The 17,148-nt window shown below is 48.0% G+C and overlaps 1 protein-coding gene across 2 annotated transcripts in view; it reads right to left on the bottom strand.

The window, feature by feature from the left end:
• Nucleotides 1-208: 208 nt before the first annotated feature.
• The window catches only part of tmed6 (transmembrane p24 trafficking protein 6), a 29,259-nt gene continuing 12,319 nt past the window's right edge, over nucleotides 209-17,148 (bottom strand). For both annotated transcript variants that reach the window (XM_085989527.1, XM_085989528.1), the window contains one exon: nucleotides 209-491. In XM_085989527.1, the coding sequence (XP_085845653.1) occupies nucleotides 258-491 (234 nt within the window). In that variant the 3' untranslated portion in view covers nucleotides 209-257. The remainder of the gene's footprint in view (nucleotides 492-17,148) is intronic.

Genomic DNA, 17,148 nt, shown 5'->3' with positions numbered 1-17,148 from the left:
ATATCCACAGGTTTCAGGCAGGCATATTTTGCATATTTATGTATTTGTGTGTAGATCACCTTATTGTGTTGTGAAGCTAAAACAGGTATTGTTTAGGCTTCAAGGAAAATAACTAAACCAGGAATGAATGATCTCTTTCAGGTCTTTGAAAAACTGAACACTAGGTGAAAGGATAAAGCTTGATTAAAAACTGTTTGTAAATATTTTTAATAATCCAATCATATTAACACCATTACATTCCTGGAATATAACTGTTCCTAACATCTGGGTTTTTCATTGCCAGTGGTGATTCTCACAGCAAACAGGCGCTTCAGAAAGTAAAGTTGTAAAACACCAGATAAAACAATGACTGCACTCTGGACAAATGACCACCAAGTCACATAGTTACTGTTTGCGAGTACAATGAAGTAATCAGCTCCTTTGCGCATCCTGGCAAAGTTATAGTATCGCCACATATGGAAGACGTACTTTTGCACTTTGAGAGTAGTATCCTGTGAGAGAGGGAAAGAGAGAAATTTTAAATTAGGCACGACATAATATTTAAAAATGATAAATGACACAGTGAATAGGAAGACCTATATGAAAATTAAAATGTGTAACATAAAATCGTGCATGTGTATGTGGCAGGAATATACACACACTAGATAAAGACTCAAATGCTATTAGAAACCACCGTCTTGGTTCCTGGTCTGTGCTGAGTTAGCTGGTCTCGGGCAGGCAACAGCTGAGACATTGGCCCAGAAAGTCGGGTCTCCACGGGTGAGTACGCATGGGGTACTCACCTGTAAGCCCAATGGAAGTGCTGGTTTCGTGCATGCACTGCGCATGCGCGGGAAACCAGCACTTCCGTTCCCCTGAAAGAAGGGGTTCAGAAGTCGAACGCGTGCGCAGGAGAGGCAGCGTGTGTGCATCGAACTTACGTTTTTTTTGCAGGTTTTCCTGGGAGGGTAGGTCTCCAGAAGTTACACATGTAAAAAGCAGTCGCAAGGCCTGCTTTTTACAAGGCAAGTGGTGAATTAATTAAAATTAAAATATTTTTTCCACAGGTTTATTATTTTTAAATACTTTAAAGAAAGGTAAGTTTATTTTTAGCCCTGTTAGAAAATAAAATTATTTTTTTCAAAAATTTAAATTATTGTTTAAAATAGTTATTTCATGTAATTTATAGTTTATTTTAAAAATGTGATTTAAAAAAAAATTATTTGAAGATTTAGTGATGTTTTGGGGCTTATAGTGTTTATAGGTTTGACAGGTCTTCCTGTCAAACTTATGAATGAAGCATTCCCTGCTACCATTGGCTCTCCATGGCCCACGTGATCCCAGGGGACGCATCGAACTAACTGCGCCCCTGGGATACGCAAGCACTGCGCGCCGGCAGTTGGAGGAGGCCCAGGATCGGAATCCCACGGGGGCCCACAGCTCAACGGCCGGCGCGCTAGGTAAGTGCAGGTCGGGGGCTTACACCCACGGGAAGCCCCCAACCCGAATTTCTGGGCCAATATCTCAGTGTCGCTGTGGTGGGAACGGGGGAAAAATGTGATTGCTATTTAGTGGCCCGACTAGAAAGTGTGTCTGCGTGGGTGTTATATGACCACGGGTTCAGGCTCAGCTGTGAAACCCTTCACTAGAATTAATGTTGATGAACAGTTGGTGGCCTGGGCTCACAGATGAAGAATGGGTGTGGCAGGACTGCTGGGTTTCCGCTGAGAATTAGGACCTTCAGGAGAGATGGGAAGAAAATTGGATGCTTCTGTATCCTCTGTAATTTGTAGTAAAAGAAAGACTTGCATTTATATAGGGCCTTTCATGACCACCGGACGTCCAAAAGCACTTTACAGCCAGTGAAGTACTTTTTGACGTGTAGTCACTGTTGTAATGTAGGAAACGCGGCAGCCAATTTGCACACAGCAAGCTCCCACAAACAGCAATGTGATAATGACCAGAAAATCTGTTTTGTTATGTCGACTGAGGGATAAATATTGGCCAGGGCACCGGGGATAACTCCCCTGCTCTTCTTTGAAATAGTGCCATGGGATCTTTTACGTCCAACTGAGAGGGCAGGCGGGGCCTCGGTTTAACGTCTCATCCAAAAGACGGCATCTCCGACAATGCAGCACTCCCTCAGCACTGCACTGGAGTATCAGCCTGGATTTATGTGCTCAAGTCCCTGGAGTGGGACTTGAACCCGCAACCTCCTGACGCAGAGGCGAGGATGCTACCCACTGAGCCACAGCTGACAGAATTATTTGAAGATTTAGTGATGTTTTGGGGCTTATAGTGTTTATAGGTTTGACAGGTCTTCCTGTCAAACTTATGAATGAAGCATTCCCTGCTACCATTGGCTCTCCATGGCCCACGTGATCCCAGGGGACGCATCGAACTAACTGCGCCCCTGGGATACGCTGGACCAGCGGGAGCAGCGAGGAGGAGCTCGGGAGAAAACCCGGCGACCAGCGAGGCCCGAGACCAGTCGGGAGCAGTGTGGTGAGACCGGTATAAAAACCGGAGAGAGGCGAGGCCCGAGACCAGTTGGGACCAGCGGGAGCAGCGAGGAGGAGCTCGGGAGAAAACCCGGCGACCAGCGAGGCCCGAGACCAGTCGGGACCAGCGGGAGCAGCGAGGAGGAGCTCGGGAGAAAACCCGGCGACCAGCGAGGCCCGAGACCAGTCGGGAGCAGTGTGGTGAGACCGGTATAAAAACCGGAGAGAGGCGAGGCCCGAGACCAGTCGGGACCAGCGGGAGCAGCGAGGAGGAGCTCGGGAGAAAACCCGGCGACCAGCGAGGCCCGAGACCAGTCAGGAGCAGTGTGGTGAGACCGGTATAAAAACCGGAGAGAGGCGAGGCCCGAGACCAGTCGGGACCAGCGGGAGCAGCGAGGAGGAGCTCGGGAGAAAACCCGGCGACCAGCGAGGCCCGAGACCAGTCGGGAGCAGTGTGGTGAGACCGGTATAAAAACCGGAGAGAGGCGAGGCCCGAGACCAGTCGGGACCAGCGGGAGCAGCGAGGAGGAGCTCGGGAGAAAACCCGGCGACCAGCGAGGCCCGAGACCAGTCAGGAGCAGTGTGGTGAGACCGGTATAAAAACCGGAGAGAGGCGAGGCCCGAGACCAGTCGGGACCAGCGGGAGCAGCGAGGAGGAGCTCGGGAGAAAACCCGGCGACCAGCGAGGCCCGAGACCAGTCGGGAGCAGTGTGGTGAGACCGGTATAAAAACCGGAGAGAGGCGAGGCCCGAGACCAGTCGGGACCAGCGGGAGCAGCGAGGAGGAGCTCGGGAGAAAACCCGGCGACCAGCGAGGCCCGAGACCAGTCAGGAGCAGTGTGGTGAGACCGGTATAAAAACCGGAGAGAGGCGAGGCCCGAGACCAGTCGGGACCAGCGGGAGCAGCGAGGAGGAGCTCGGGAGAAAACCCGGCGACCAGCGAGGCCCGAGACCAGTCGGGAGCAGTGTGGTGAGACCGGTATAAAAACCGGAGAGAGGCGAGGCCCGAGACCAGTCGGGACCAGCGGGAGCAGCGAGGAGGAGCTCGGGAGAAAACCCGGCGACCAGCGAGGCCCGAGACCAGTCGGGAGCAGTGTGGTGAGACCGGTATAAAAACCGGAGAGAGGCGAGGCCCGAGACCAGTCGGGACCAGCGGGAGCAGCGAGGAGGAGCTCGGGAGAAAACCCGGCGACCAGCGAGGCCCGAGACCAGTCGGGAGCAGTGTGGTGAGACCGGTATAAAAACCGGAGAGAGGCGAGGCCCGAGACCAGTCGGGACCAGCGGGAGCAGCGAGGAGGAGCTCGGGAGAAAACCCGGCGACCAGCGAGGCCCGAGACCAGTCGGGAGCAGTGTGGTGAGACCGGTATAAAAACCGGAGAGAGGCGAGGCCCGAGACCAGTCGGGACCAGCGGGAGCAGCGAGGAGGAGCTCGGGAGAAAACCCGGAGACCAGCGAGGCCCGAGACCAGTCGGGAGCAGTGTGGTGAGACCGGTATAAAAACCGGAGAGAGGCGAGGCTTACCAACTCAGCAGCGGGGAGAGAGGTAAAAAGTAATCAGTGTGTGACGTCACCAGGGAGCAGGTAGGTGATTGGTTGGTGAGTATTTCTCTTTTTTCAATACAAGCTTGAATTCTGTGGTGTTAAATTTCTGTGGTGTAGTGGGGATAGTTGGTAAATAAAGCGCCCTAGAGCATACCTGTAACTGGGGTATTGAATAAATTTTTAAAGTAATTAAAGGGGTAAGTCATGGCAGGAGAGTTCAGACCCGTGCTCTGCTCCTCCTGCTCTATGTGGGAAGTCAGGGATGCTGCCAGTGTCCCTGATGACCATGTGTGCAGGAAATGCATCCAGCTGCAGCTACTTGTAGACCGCATTGCGGCGCTCGAGCTGCGGGTGGATGAATTTTGGAGCATGCGCGATGCTGAAAGGCTCGTGGATAACACGTTTAGCGAGTTGTGCACGCCTCAGGGTAGGGCAGCACAGGGGGTGACCATCAGGCGGAGCAACAAAGGCAGGCAGGTAGTGCAGGGAACCCCTGCGGACATCCCCCTTTCAAACAAGTATACCGCTTTGGATACTGTTGAGGGGGATGACTCACCAGGGGAAGGCAGCAGCGGCCAACTTCCTGGCACTGGGGGTGCACCTGCTGCCCAGGAAGGGGGGAAAAAGAGTGGGAGAGCAATAGTGGTAGGGGATTCTATAGTAAGGGGAACAGATAGGCGTTTCTGTGGCCGTAGACGTGAATCCAGGATGGTTTGTTGCCTCCCTGGTGCCAGGGTCAAGGATGTCACTGAGCGGCTGCAGGGCATTCTGGAGGGGGAGGGAGAACAGCCAGTGGTCGTGGTCCACATTGGTACCAACGACACAGGTAAAAAGAGGGATGAGGTCCTGCAGCAAAAATTTTGGGAGCTAGGTGAAGGATTAAGGAGCAGGACCTCAAAGGTTGTAATCTCTGGATTACTCCCGGTGCCACGTGCTAGTAAGTATAGGAATAGGAAGATAGAACAGATGAATGCGTGGCTAAAGGGATGGTGCAAGGGGGAGGGCTTTAGTTTCCTGGATCACTGGGTCTGCTTCTGGGAAAGGTGGGACTTGTACAAGTCGGACGGTTTACACCTGAACCAGGGGGGAACCAATATCCTTGCGGGGAGGTTTGCTAGCACTGCTGGGGAGGGTTTAAACTAACTTGGCAGGGGGTTGGGGTACAGAGTGGAGCTATAGTAGGGGGTGATTTACGGCCAAATACAGAGGGAAAAACAAGTCAGCTGGGAAGGCAGAGCAAATATGTGAAGGCAAAAGAGAATATGGCAGGGCTGGAAGGCATTTATTTTAATGCAAGGAGTCTTGCAAATAAGGTGGATGAACTGAAGTTGTTGTTGAACACATGGGAGTACGGTATTGTTGCTATCACGGAGACATGGTTGAGGGAGGGTCAGGACTGGCAGCTCAATATTCCGGGGTATAGAATCTTCAGGCGAGACAGAGGGGGGTGTAAAAGGGGAGGGGGTGTTGCAATATTAATTAAGGAGTCAATTACTGCTGTAAGGAGGGATGATATATTAGCGGGTTCCTCTAATGAGGCCATATGGGTAGAACTTAAAAACAAAAAGGGGGCAAGCACTTTGCTGGGAGTGTACTATAGGCCCCCAAACAGTCAGGGGGAGATAGAGGAACAGATATGTAGGCAAATCTCCGAGAAGTGCGAAAATAATAGGGTAATAATAGTGGGGGATTTCAACTTCCCCAATATAAATTGGGACAGTCAGAGTGTGAAAGGCTTAGAGGGTGCAGAATTCTTAAAGTGCATCCAGGAGAGCTTTTTGAGCCAACATGTAGAAAGTCCTACAAGAGAGGGGGCGGTACTGGACCTAATTCTGGGGAATGTAGCCGGGCAAGTGGTGGAAGTGTCAGTAGGAGAGCATTTTGGCGACAGTGACCATAATTCGGTGAGATTTAAGGTGGTCATGGAAAAAGACAAAGACGGCCCGGAAATAAGGGTTCTAAATTGGGGGAAGGCCGATTTTAATATGATAAGGCAGGATCTGGCCAAAGTGGACTGGGAGCAGCTGCTTATAGGAAAATCCACATCAAAACAGTGGGAGACTTTCAGAAGGGAAATAGAGAGAGTACAACGCCAACATGTTCCTGTAAAGGTCAAGGGTGGGACCAACAAGCAAAGGGAACCTTGGATGACAAGGGATATACAAAAATGCATTAGAAATAAGAGGGGGGCTTTTGGCAGTTACAAAAGACTAAAGACAGAAGAAGCCCTAGAGGAGTATAAAAAGTACAGGGGCATACTTAAAAAAGAAATTAGGAGGGCGAGGAGGGGCCATGAAATAACACTGGCGAGCAAAATAAAGGAAAATCCTAAGATGTTTTATAAGTATATTAAGGGCAAGAGGATAACCAGGGAAAGGGTAGGGCCCATTAGGGACCAAAGTGGCAATCTGTGTGTAGAGCCAGAGGATGTAGGCGGGGTTTTAAATGAATTTTTTGCATCTGTGTTCACTATGGAGAAAGACGATGCAGACATAGAAATCGGGCAAGGGGACTGTGACATACTTGAACATATTAGCATCGAGAGGGAGGAGGTGCTAGCGGTTTTAGCGGGCCAAAAAGTGGATAAATCCCCAGGCCCGGACGAGATGTATCCCAGGCTGCTGTGGGAGGCAAGGGAGGAGATTGCAGGGGCTCTGACACTAATTTTCAGAACCTCTCTGGCCACAGGGGATGTACCAGAGGACTGGAGAACAGCTAACGTAGTACCATTATTCAAGAAGGGTAGCAGGGATAAACCAGGGAATTACAGGCCAGTGAGTCTAACATCTGTGGTGGGGAAATTATTGGAAAAAATTCTGAGGGACAAAATTAGTCTCCACTTGGAGAGGCAAGGATTAATCGGGGATAGTCAGCATGGCTTTGTCAAGGGGAAATCATGTCTAACAAATCTGATCGAATTTTTCGAGGGGGTGGCTAGTGGGGTGGATGAGGGAAATGCTGTGGATGTGGTGTACATGGACTTCAGTAAAGCTTTTGACAAAGTCCCGCATAGGAGACTGGTCAAGAAAGTAAGAGCCCATGGGATCCAGGGTGCCTTGGCGCGTTGGATCCTAAACTGGCTGAGTGGCAGGAGGCAGAGGGTGATGGTCGAAGGTTGCTTTTGTGACTGGAAGCCTGTGTCCAGTGGGGTACCTCAGGGATCGGTGCTGGGTCCCTTATTGTTTGTGATCTACATAAACGATTTGGATGAAAATGTAAAAGGTATGATCAGTAAGTTCGCAGATGACACGAAAATTGGTGGAGTGGTAAATTGCGAGGAGGGAAGCCTCCGGCTACAGGACGATATAAACGGGTTGGTCAGATGGGCGGAAAAGTGGCAAATGGAATTTAACCCTGAAAAGTGCGAGGTGATGCATTTTGGACGGACAAATAAGGCAAGGGAATACACAATGAGTGGTAGGACCCTAGGAAGTACAGAGGGTCAGAGGGACCTTGGTGTACATGTACATAGATCCCTGAAGGCAGCGGAGCAGGTAGATAAGGTGGTTAAAAAGGCATATGGGATACTTGCCTTCATTAGCCGAGGCATAGAATATAAGAGCAGGGAAGTTATGATGGAGCTGTACAAAACGCTGGTGAGGCCACAGCTGGAGTACTGTGTGCAGTTCTGGTCGCCTCACTATAGGAAGGATGTGATTGCTTTGGAGAGGGTGCAGAGAAGATTCACCAGGATGTTACCTGGGATGGAGCGCCTCAGCTATGAAGAGAGGCTGGACAGGCTGGAGTTGTTTTCCTTGGAGCAGAGAAGGCTGAGGGGGGACCTGATTGAGGTGTACAAAATAATGAGGGGCATAGATAGGGTAGATAAAGAGGAACTTTTCCCCTTAGTGGGGGGGTCAATAACAAGGGGGCATAGATTCAGGGTAAGGGGCAGGAGATTTAGAGGGGATTTGAGGAGGAACTTTTTCACCCAGAGGGTGGTTGGAATGTGGAACTCAATGCCTGAAAGGGTGGTGGAGGCAGGAACCCTCACAACATTCAAGAAGCATTTGGATGAGCACTTGAAATGCCATTGCATACAAGGCTATGGACCAAATGCTGGAAAATGGGATTAGACTGGACAGGGATGGATGGGCGGCGCAGACACGATGGGCCGAAGGGCCTCTTTCTGTGCTGTAAAACTCTATGACTCTATGACTCTATGACTCTATGTGCACGCGTGTGATCCATGCTTGCCATCTGATGTGTGGTTCTTTGAGGTTTGGAAGAAGCTAAAGCCACTCTGGCCATTCATGCATCACACATACTTTTTAGAAATTAATTTATGGGTTGTGGGCTTCGCTGGCAAGGCCAGCATTTATTGCCCATCCCTAACTGAGCTGCCTTCTTGAACCGCTGCAGTCCGTGTGGTGAAGGTACTCCCACAGTGCTGTTAGATGAGACTGGGCTGAATAGAGTGATCCTAAACGGAGTGCTTCTAGACAAAGTGCTAACTTGGGAATTTGGAGAGAGTGGGAATTCAGAGCAGAGGGGGAAGGAGGAGAGAGCAAGAGAAGCAGCTTGAGATAAAGGTAGGCCCGAGAGCCCGGAGGGAGTGTGAGCGTCAGGGAGCGAGGTAAGTGATGTCAGCACAAGGGAAGGAGCTGAAGAGAAAAAATACAAATTGGTGAGTAGCTGGTGATTGTTCTTTTTTAAGTCTTAAGTTTATTTCTAAGTTAGTTAATAATCTATTAAGTAGAGGCATGACAGGGCACCTCAGTCCCATGGAATGCACATCTTGTGCCATGTGGGAACTCCAGGACGCTTCCCATGTCCTGGACAACCACGTGGTGCAGGAAGTGTCGTCAACTGGAGTAGCTCAAGCTCCAGGTTTTGGAGCTTGAGCAGCAGCTGGCGTCACTGCGGTGCATCCGTGAGGCTGAGAGCTACGTGGATAGCACGTTTCAGGAGGTTGTCATCCCGCAGCGTAAGGGTCTGCAGGCAGAGAGGAAATGGGTGACTACCAGACAGACAAGGAGGACCAGGCAGGTAGTGCAGGAGTCCCCCGAGTGCATCCCGCTCTTCAACCAGTATTCAGCTGGTGAGGGCGATGGTTCCTCTGGGGAGTACAGCCAGAGACAAGTCCATGGCACCATGGGTGGCTCAGCTGTACGGGGAGGGGGAGGAGAAGATCTGGAAAGTAATAATGGTAGGGCATTCGAAAGCATTTCTGCAGCCACAGATTTGATTCCAGGATGGTATGTTGCCTACCCTGGTGCCAGGGTCATGGATGTGACTGAGTGGCTGCAGAATATTCTGAGGGGGGAGGGTGAACGGCCAGAAGTCATGGTTCATATCAGTATCAACGGCATAGGTAGAAAGAAGGATGAGGTCCTGCAGGCAGATTTTAGGGAGCTAGGAAAGAGATTAAAAAGCAGGACCTCAAAGGTAGTAATCTCTGGATTACTCACGGTGCCATGCACTAGTGAGTATAGAAATAGGAGGATAGAGCAGATGAATGTGTGGCTGGAGAGATGGTGCATTCTATAGGCCACCAACTAGTGGGAAAGATATAGAGGAGCAAATTTGTGGGGAAATTACAGAGAGGTGCAAGAATTATAGAGTAGTGATAATGGGGGACTTCAATTATCCTATAGACTGGGATAGTAATGGTGTAAAGGGCAGAGAGGGGGAAGAATTTCTGAAGTGTGTTCAGGAGAACTTTCTTGATCAGTACGTTTCCGGCCCAACGAGGAAGGAGGCATTGCTGGATCTGGTTCTGGGGAATGAGGCGGGGCAAGTGGAGCAAGTGTCAGTAGGGGAACATTTAGGAAACAGTGATCATAGTATCATAAGGTTTAGATTAGCTATGGAAAAGGACAGGGAGCAATCTAGAATAAAAATACTTAATTGGAGGAAGGCCAATTTCAGTGGGTGGAGAACGGATCTGGCCCGGGTAAATTGGAATCAAAGATTGGCAGGCAAAACTGTAATCAAACAATGGGCTGCCTTTAAAGAGGAGATGGTTCAGGTACAGTCGAGGTACATTCCCACGAGGGGGAAAGGCAGGGCAACTAAAGCCAGAGCTCCCTGGATGACGAAAGAGATACAGAGTAAGATGAAGCAGAAAAAGAGCGCGTATGACAGATGTCAGGTTGAGAATACAAGTGAGAATGAGACTGAATATAGAAAGTTCAGAGGGGAAGTGAAGAAGAAAATAAGAGGGGCAAAGAGAGAGTATGAGAATAGATTTTCAGATAATATAAAAGGGAATTCAAAAGTCTTCTATAGGCATATAAATAGTAAACTGGTAGGAAGAGGAGGGGTGAGGCTCATTAGGGACCTAAAAGGAGACCTATGCAGAGGCAGAAGGCATGGCTGAGGTATTAAATGAGTACTTTGCATCTGTCTTCACCAAGGAAGAAGATGCTGCCAAATTCATAGTGAAAGAGGAGGTAGTGGAGATACTGGATGGGATAAAAATTGATAAAGAGGAGGTACTAGAAAGGCTGTCTGTACTTAAAGTTGATAAGTCACCAGGACTGGATGGGATGCATCCTAGGATGCTGAGGGAGGTTAAGGAGGAAATCGTGGAGGTCCTGGCCATAATCTTCCAATCCTCCTTAGATATGGGGGTGGTGCCAGAGGACTGGAGAATTGCAAATGTTACACCCTTGTCCAAAAAAGGGTGTAAGGATAAACCCAGCAACTACAGGCAGTCACTTTAACCTCGGTAGTGGGGAAGCTTTTAGAAATGATAATCAGGGACAAAGTTAACAGTCACTTGGACTAGTGTGGATTAATTAAGGAAACCCAGCATGGATTTGTTAAAGGCAAATCATGTTTAACTAACTTGATCGAGTTTTTTGATGAGGTAAGAGAGGGTTGATGAGGGCAATGTGGTTGACGTGGTGTACATGGACTTCCAAAAGGCGTTTGATAAAGTGCCACTTAATAGACTTGCCAGCAAAGTTGAAGCCCATGGAATAAAAGGGACAGTGGCAGCATGGATACAAAATTGACTAAGTGACAGGAAACAGCGTAGTGGTGAACGGTTGTTTTTCGGATTGGAGGAGGGTATACAGTGGTGTTCCCCAGGGGTAGTACGAGGACCACTGTTATTCTTGATATATATTAATGACTTAGACTTGGGTGTACAGGGCACAATTCCAAAATTTGTAGATGACACAAAACTTGGAAGTATAGTGAACAGTGAGGAAGATATTGATAGACTTCAAGAAGACATAGACAAGCTGGTTAAATGGGCGGACACGAGGCAGATGAAATTTAATGCAGAAAAGTGCAAAGTGATACATTTTGGTAGGAAGAATGAGGAGAGGCAATATAAACTAAAGGGTACAATCCTAAAGGGGGTGCATGAACAGAGAGACCTGGGGGTATATGTGCACAAATTGTTGACGGTGGCAGGACAAGTTGAGAAAGCGGTTAAAAAAGCATACGGGATCCTGGGCTTCATAACTAGAGGCATAGGGTTCAAAAACCAGGAAGTTATGATGAACCTTTATAAAACACTGGTTTGGCCTCAACTGGAGTATTGTGTCCAATTCTGGGCACTGCACTTTAGGAAGGATGTGAAGGCCTTAGAGAGGGTGCAGAAAAGATTTACGAGAATGATTCCAGGGATGAGGGACTTCAGTTACATGGACAGACTAGAGAAGCTGGGGCTTTTCTCCTTAGAGCAGAGAAGTTTGAGAGGAGATTTGATAGAGGTGTTCAAAATCATGAGGGATCTAGACAGAGTAGATAAAGAGAAACTGTTCCCATTGGCAGAAGGGTCGAGAATCAGAGGAGACAGATTTAAGGTGATTGGCAAAAGAACCAAAGGCGACATGAGGAAAAACTTTTTTATGCAGTGAGTGGTTAGGATCTGGAATACACTGCCTGAAAGGGTGGTGGAGGCAGACTCAATCGTGGCTTTCAAAAGGGAATTGGATAAGTACCTGAAGGAAAAAAATTTGCAGGGCTACTGGGAAAGGGCAGGGGAACGGGACTAGCTGAGGTGCTCTTTCTTACAGAGAGCCGGCACGGGCTCGACGGGCCGAATGGCCTTCTTCTGTGCTGTAACCATTCTATGATTCTAGGTAGCGAGTTCCAGGAGTTTTTCCCAGTGATAATGAAGGAACGGCGAAACATTTCCAAGTCAGAATGGTGTGTGACTTGGAGGGGAACTTGCAGGTGGTGGTGTTCCCATGTGCCTGCTACCCTTGTCCTTCTGGGTGGTAGAGGTCACAGGTTTGGGAGCTGCTGTCGAAGAAGCATTTACCCACCTTGGTTCTGTATCCCTTAATAGCCCTTGCCCAGTTTGGCCTCTATGTGACTAGACCCACAGCAATGTGGTTGACTCTTAACTGCCCTCTGAAATGGCCTACCAAGCCACTCACTTGTCACCACCACATTCTCAAGGGCAATTAGAGATAGAAACATAGAAGATAGGAGCAGTAGGCCATTCGGCCCCTCGAGCCTGCTCCGCCATTCAATGCAATCATGGCTGATCATCCAAATTCAGTACCCTGTCCCTGCTTGGGCAAAAAATGCTGGCCTTGCCAGCGACACCCACATCCTAGGAACATAAGAACATAAGAAATAGGAACAGGAGTAGGCCAATCGGCCCCTCGAGCCTGCTCCGCCATTCAATAAGATCATGGCTGATCTGACCCTAACCGCCAATCTACTATCACAGAACCATCTCCTGAATCTAACAGAATTAGACACACGAAATAGGAGCAGGATCAGGCTACACGGCCCCTGGGCCCGCTCCGCTACCCACAGGGCCATGACCGATCCGAATCTAGACTCATGTCCAAATTCCTGCCCGCTCCCCGTAACCCTTAATTCCCTTTACTTCTAGGAAACTGTCTATTTCTGTTTTAAATTTATGTAATGATGTAACTTCTACAGCTTTTTGGGGCAGCATATTCCATGGACCTACCACCCTCTGAGTGAAGTAGTTCCTCCTCATCTCAGTTTTGAAAGAGCAGCCCCTTATTCTAAGACTATGCCCCCTAGTTCTAGTTTCACCCATCATCGGGAACATCCTCCCCGCATCCACCCGATCCAACCCCTTCACAATCTTATATGTTTCAATAAGATCGCCTCTCATTCTTCTGAACTCCAATGAGTAGAGTCCCAATCTACTCAACCTCTCCTCATATGTCCATCCCCTCATCCCCGGGATTAACCGAGTGAACCTTCTTTGTACTGACTCGAGAGCAAGTATGTCCTTTCTTAAGTATGGACACCAAAACTGTACGCAGTATTCCAGGTGCGGTCTCACCAATACCTTGTACAACTGAAGTAATACCTCCCTATTTTTATATTCTATCCCCCTAGCAATGAATGCCAACATTCCATTGGCCTTCTTAATCACTTGCTGCACCTGCATACTAACCTTTTGAGTTTTGTGCACCAGGACCCCCAGATCCCTTTGTACTTCAGTACTTTCCAGTTTCTTGCCATTAAGATAATAACTTGCTCTACGATTTTTCCTGCCAAAGTGCATAACCTCACACTTTCCAGTATTGTATTCCATCTGCCAAATCTCTGCCCACTTACTTAGCCTGTCTATGTCCCCTTGAAGGTTTTTTATGTCCTCCTCACTCACTACTTTCCCTCCCATCTGCAAACTTTGATATGTTACACTCGGTCCCCTCCTCCAAATCATTAATATAGATTGTAAAGAGTTGGGGACCCAGCACTGACCCCTGCGGAACACCACTAGTTACTGATTGCCAGTCTGAGAATGAACCATTTCTCCCAACTCTCTGCCTTCTGTTAGATAGCCAATCCTCTATCCATGCCAGAATATTACCCCCAATCCCGTGATTTTTTATCTTAAGCAATAATCTTTTGTGTGGCACCTTGTCAAATGCCTTTTGGAAGTCTAAATACACTACGTCCACTGGTTCCCCTTTATCCACCCTATATGTTACTTCCTCAAAGAACTCCCGCAAATGTGTCAAACATGACTTCCCCTTCATAAAACCATGCTGACTTTGTCCTATTAAATTATGATTATCCAAATGTCCTGTTACTGTCTCCTTAATAATGGACTCCAAAATTTTACCTACCACAGATGTTAGGCTAACCAGTCTATAGTTTCCAGCCTTCTGTCTACTGCCCTTTTTAAATAAGGGTGTTACATTAGCAGTTTTCCAATCTGCCGGGACCTTTGCTGAGTCCAGGGAGTTTTGGAAAATTATTACCAATGCATCCACAATCCCTACCGCCACTTCCCTCAAGACCCTAGGATGTAAGCCATCAGGTCCAGGTGATTTATCTGCCTTGAGTCCCATTATTTTACCGAGTACCACTTCCTTAGTGATTTTTTTTAAAGGACATAGACAGGCTGGTGGAATGGGTGGACAGATGGTAGATGAAATTCAACACAGAAAAGTGTGAGGTGATACATTTTGATAGCAAGAATGAGGAGAGACCATACACCCTGGTACAATTTTAAAGGGGGTACATGAACAGAGAGACCTGGTGGTGTTTGTGCACAAATCATTGAAGGTGGCAGGACAGGTTAATTAAGCATACGGGATCCTGGGCTTTATAAATAGAGGCAGAGAGTACAAAAGCCAGGAAGTTATGCTAAACCTATAAAAAAAATTGTTTGGCCCCAACTGGCGTATTGTGTCCAATTCTGAGCACCACACTTTAGGAAAGATGTGAAGGCTTTGGAGCGGGTACAGAAGAGATTTACTAGAATGGTTCCAGGGAGGAGGGATTACAGTTACGTGGAGAGACTGGAGAAGCTGGGGTTGTTCTCCTCAGAGCAGAGAAGGAGATTTGATAGAGGTGTTTAAAATCATGAAAGGTTTAGATAGAGTAAATAAAGAGAAACTGTTCCCAGTGGCAGAAGGGTCGATAATGAGAGGGCACATATTTAAGGTGATTGGCAAAAAAACCAGTGGCGACATGAGGGAAAACTTTTTTACGCAGCGAGTGGTTAGGATTTGGAATGCACTGCCTGATAGGGTGGTGGATACAGAATCAATAGTAGTCTTCAAAAGGGAATTGGATAAATACTTGAAGGAAAACAATTTGCAGGGGTATGGGGAAAGACTGGGGGAGTGGGACTAACTGGATTGCTCTTCGAAAGAGCTGGTGCAGACTCAATGGGCCGAATGGCCTCCTTCTGTGCTGTATTATTCTATGAATCTATAAACTTTGGCAAGTTGCTGCAGTGCATCTTGTAGACAGTACACACTGCAGCCACGGTGCGCTGGTGGTGGAGGGAGTTAATGTTTAAGGTGGTGGATGGGGTACCGATCGAGCGGGCTGCTTTGTCCTGGGTGGTGTCGAGCTTCTTGAGTGTTGTTGGAGCTGCACTCATCCAGGCAAGTGGAGAGTATTCTATCACACTCCTAACTTGTGCGTTATAGATGGTGGCAAGGATTTGGGGAGTCAGGAGGTGAGACACTAGCCACAGAATACCCAGCCTCTGACCTGCTCTGGTAGCCACAGTATTTATGTGGCTGGTCCAGTTAAGTTTCTGGCCAATGGTGACCCCCAGGTTATTAATGGTGGGGGATTCAACAATGGTAATGCCATTGAATGTCAAGGGGAGGTGATTAGACACTCTCTTGTTGGAGATAGTCATTGCCTGGCACTTGTGTGCCGCAAATGTTATTTCCCACTTTTGAGCCTTAGCCTGAATGCTGTCCAGGTCTTGCTGCATGCAGGCATGGACTGCTTCATTATCTAAGGTGTTGCAAATGAAACTGAACACTGTGCCATCATCAGCTAATATCCCCACTTCTGACCTTATAATGGACATAAATATGATGGACAATGACTTATGAAGGTCATTGATGAGACAGCTGAAGATGGATTGGCCTGGGACACTGCCCTGAGGAACTCCTGCAGCGCTGTCCTGGGGCTGAGATGATTGGCCTCCAACAACCACAACCATCTTCCTTTGTGCTAGGTATGACTCCAGTCAGTAGAGAGTTTTCCCCCTGATTCCCATTGACTTTAATTTTGCTATGGCTACTTGATGCCACACTCAGTCAAATGCTGCATTGATGTCAAGAGCAGTCACTCTCACCTCACCTCTGGAATTCAGCTCTTTGTCCATGGTTGGACCAAGGCTGCAATGAGGTCTGGAGCCGAGTGGTCCTGGCAGATTCTAAACCGAACATCGGTGAGCAAGTTATTGGTGAGTAAGTGCCACTTGATAGCACTGTTGACGACCCCTTCCATCATTTTGCTGATGATTGACAGTAGGCTGATGGGTGGTAATTGGCCGGATTGGATTTGTCCTGCTTTTTGTGGACAGGACATATCTTTTGGCACCTTGCCTATGGACCCGAATGGTCAGAGTTACACTAGTAAATTGGTCTGATTAGAAACTCTAATGCAGTGCAATGTGCACTGGATTACGGGCCAATGAGTCAATGTCTTGTTTTATGTTGAAGCCAATTTGACACTTTATAATTGCATCCAGACTGCCACCTTGACTTGATCTCAGAGATGATGTAAACAGAACTTCTCGATTCAGTGACTCCACAGTGCGGTGTTCATGTCACATTTACACCATTATGAGCATAAATATGCCATAAATATCCTTTTGAAGGATCAGCTTGGCTTGGTTGGTAGTACTCCTACCTCTAAATCAGGAGGTGTTGGGTTTTCAGGACTTGAGGGCATAACCAAGGCTTACACATGCAGTATTGAGACTACTATATTGTTGGAGGTGCTGTGCTTAGGATGAAACATTAAACCAAAGCTTCTACTATATTTCTGGTGGATACGAAAAGAACTCATGGCACTAATCGAAGAAAAGTAGAGGGCTCTTATGGTGTGCTAACATCCTTCCTTCAATCAACATCACCAAAATAAATTAATCAGTCTTATTGCTGTTTGTGGGATCTTGCTGTATGCAAATTATCTGCCACATTTTCCTACATTTCTCAATCCGTGTAATGCAGCAGAAATGGGCCCGTATTTTCCGATCGGAGGCTTCCTGCAAGCGGAGGCCTCCAATCTAGAAAAAATCTACGCCCCGGCAGGGGGATGGGAACCTAGGTAGTGGAAAAGAGGGAAGTCATATGAAGTCAGAAATAGATGGTAGAAAGGTGAGAAGCAATAAGCAAAGGAGAGAAACACAAAGGGCCAAACTAATTCATAATGAGAGTGTGAAAAAAGCAAGCCTGAAGGCTTTG

The sequence above is a fragment of the Somniosus microcephalus genome, chromosome 6 (assembly GCF_052327205.1).
Source record: "Somniosus microcephalus isolate GS21.2 chromosome 6, FLI_Smic_1.0, whole genome shotgun sequence".
In the NCBI taxonomy this organism is placed as follows: Eukaryota; Metazoa; Chordata; class Chondrichthyes; order Squaliformes; family Somniosidae; genus Somniosus; species Somniosus microcephalus.
The sequence above is the reverse complement of the archived record's forward strand: the minus strand, read 5'-3'. Positions and strand labels throughout refer to the sequence as shown.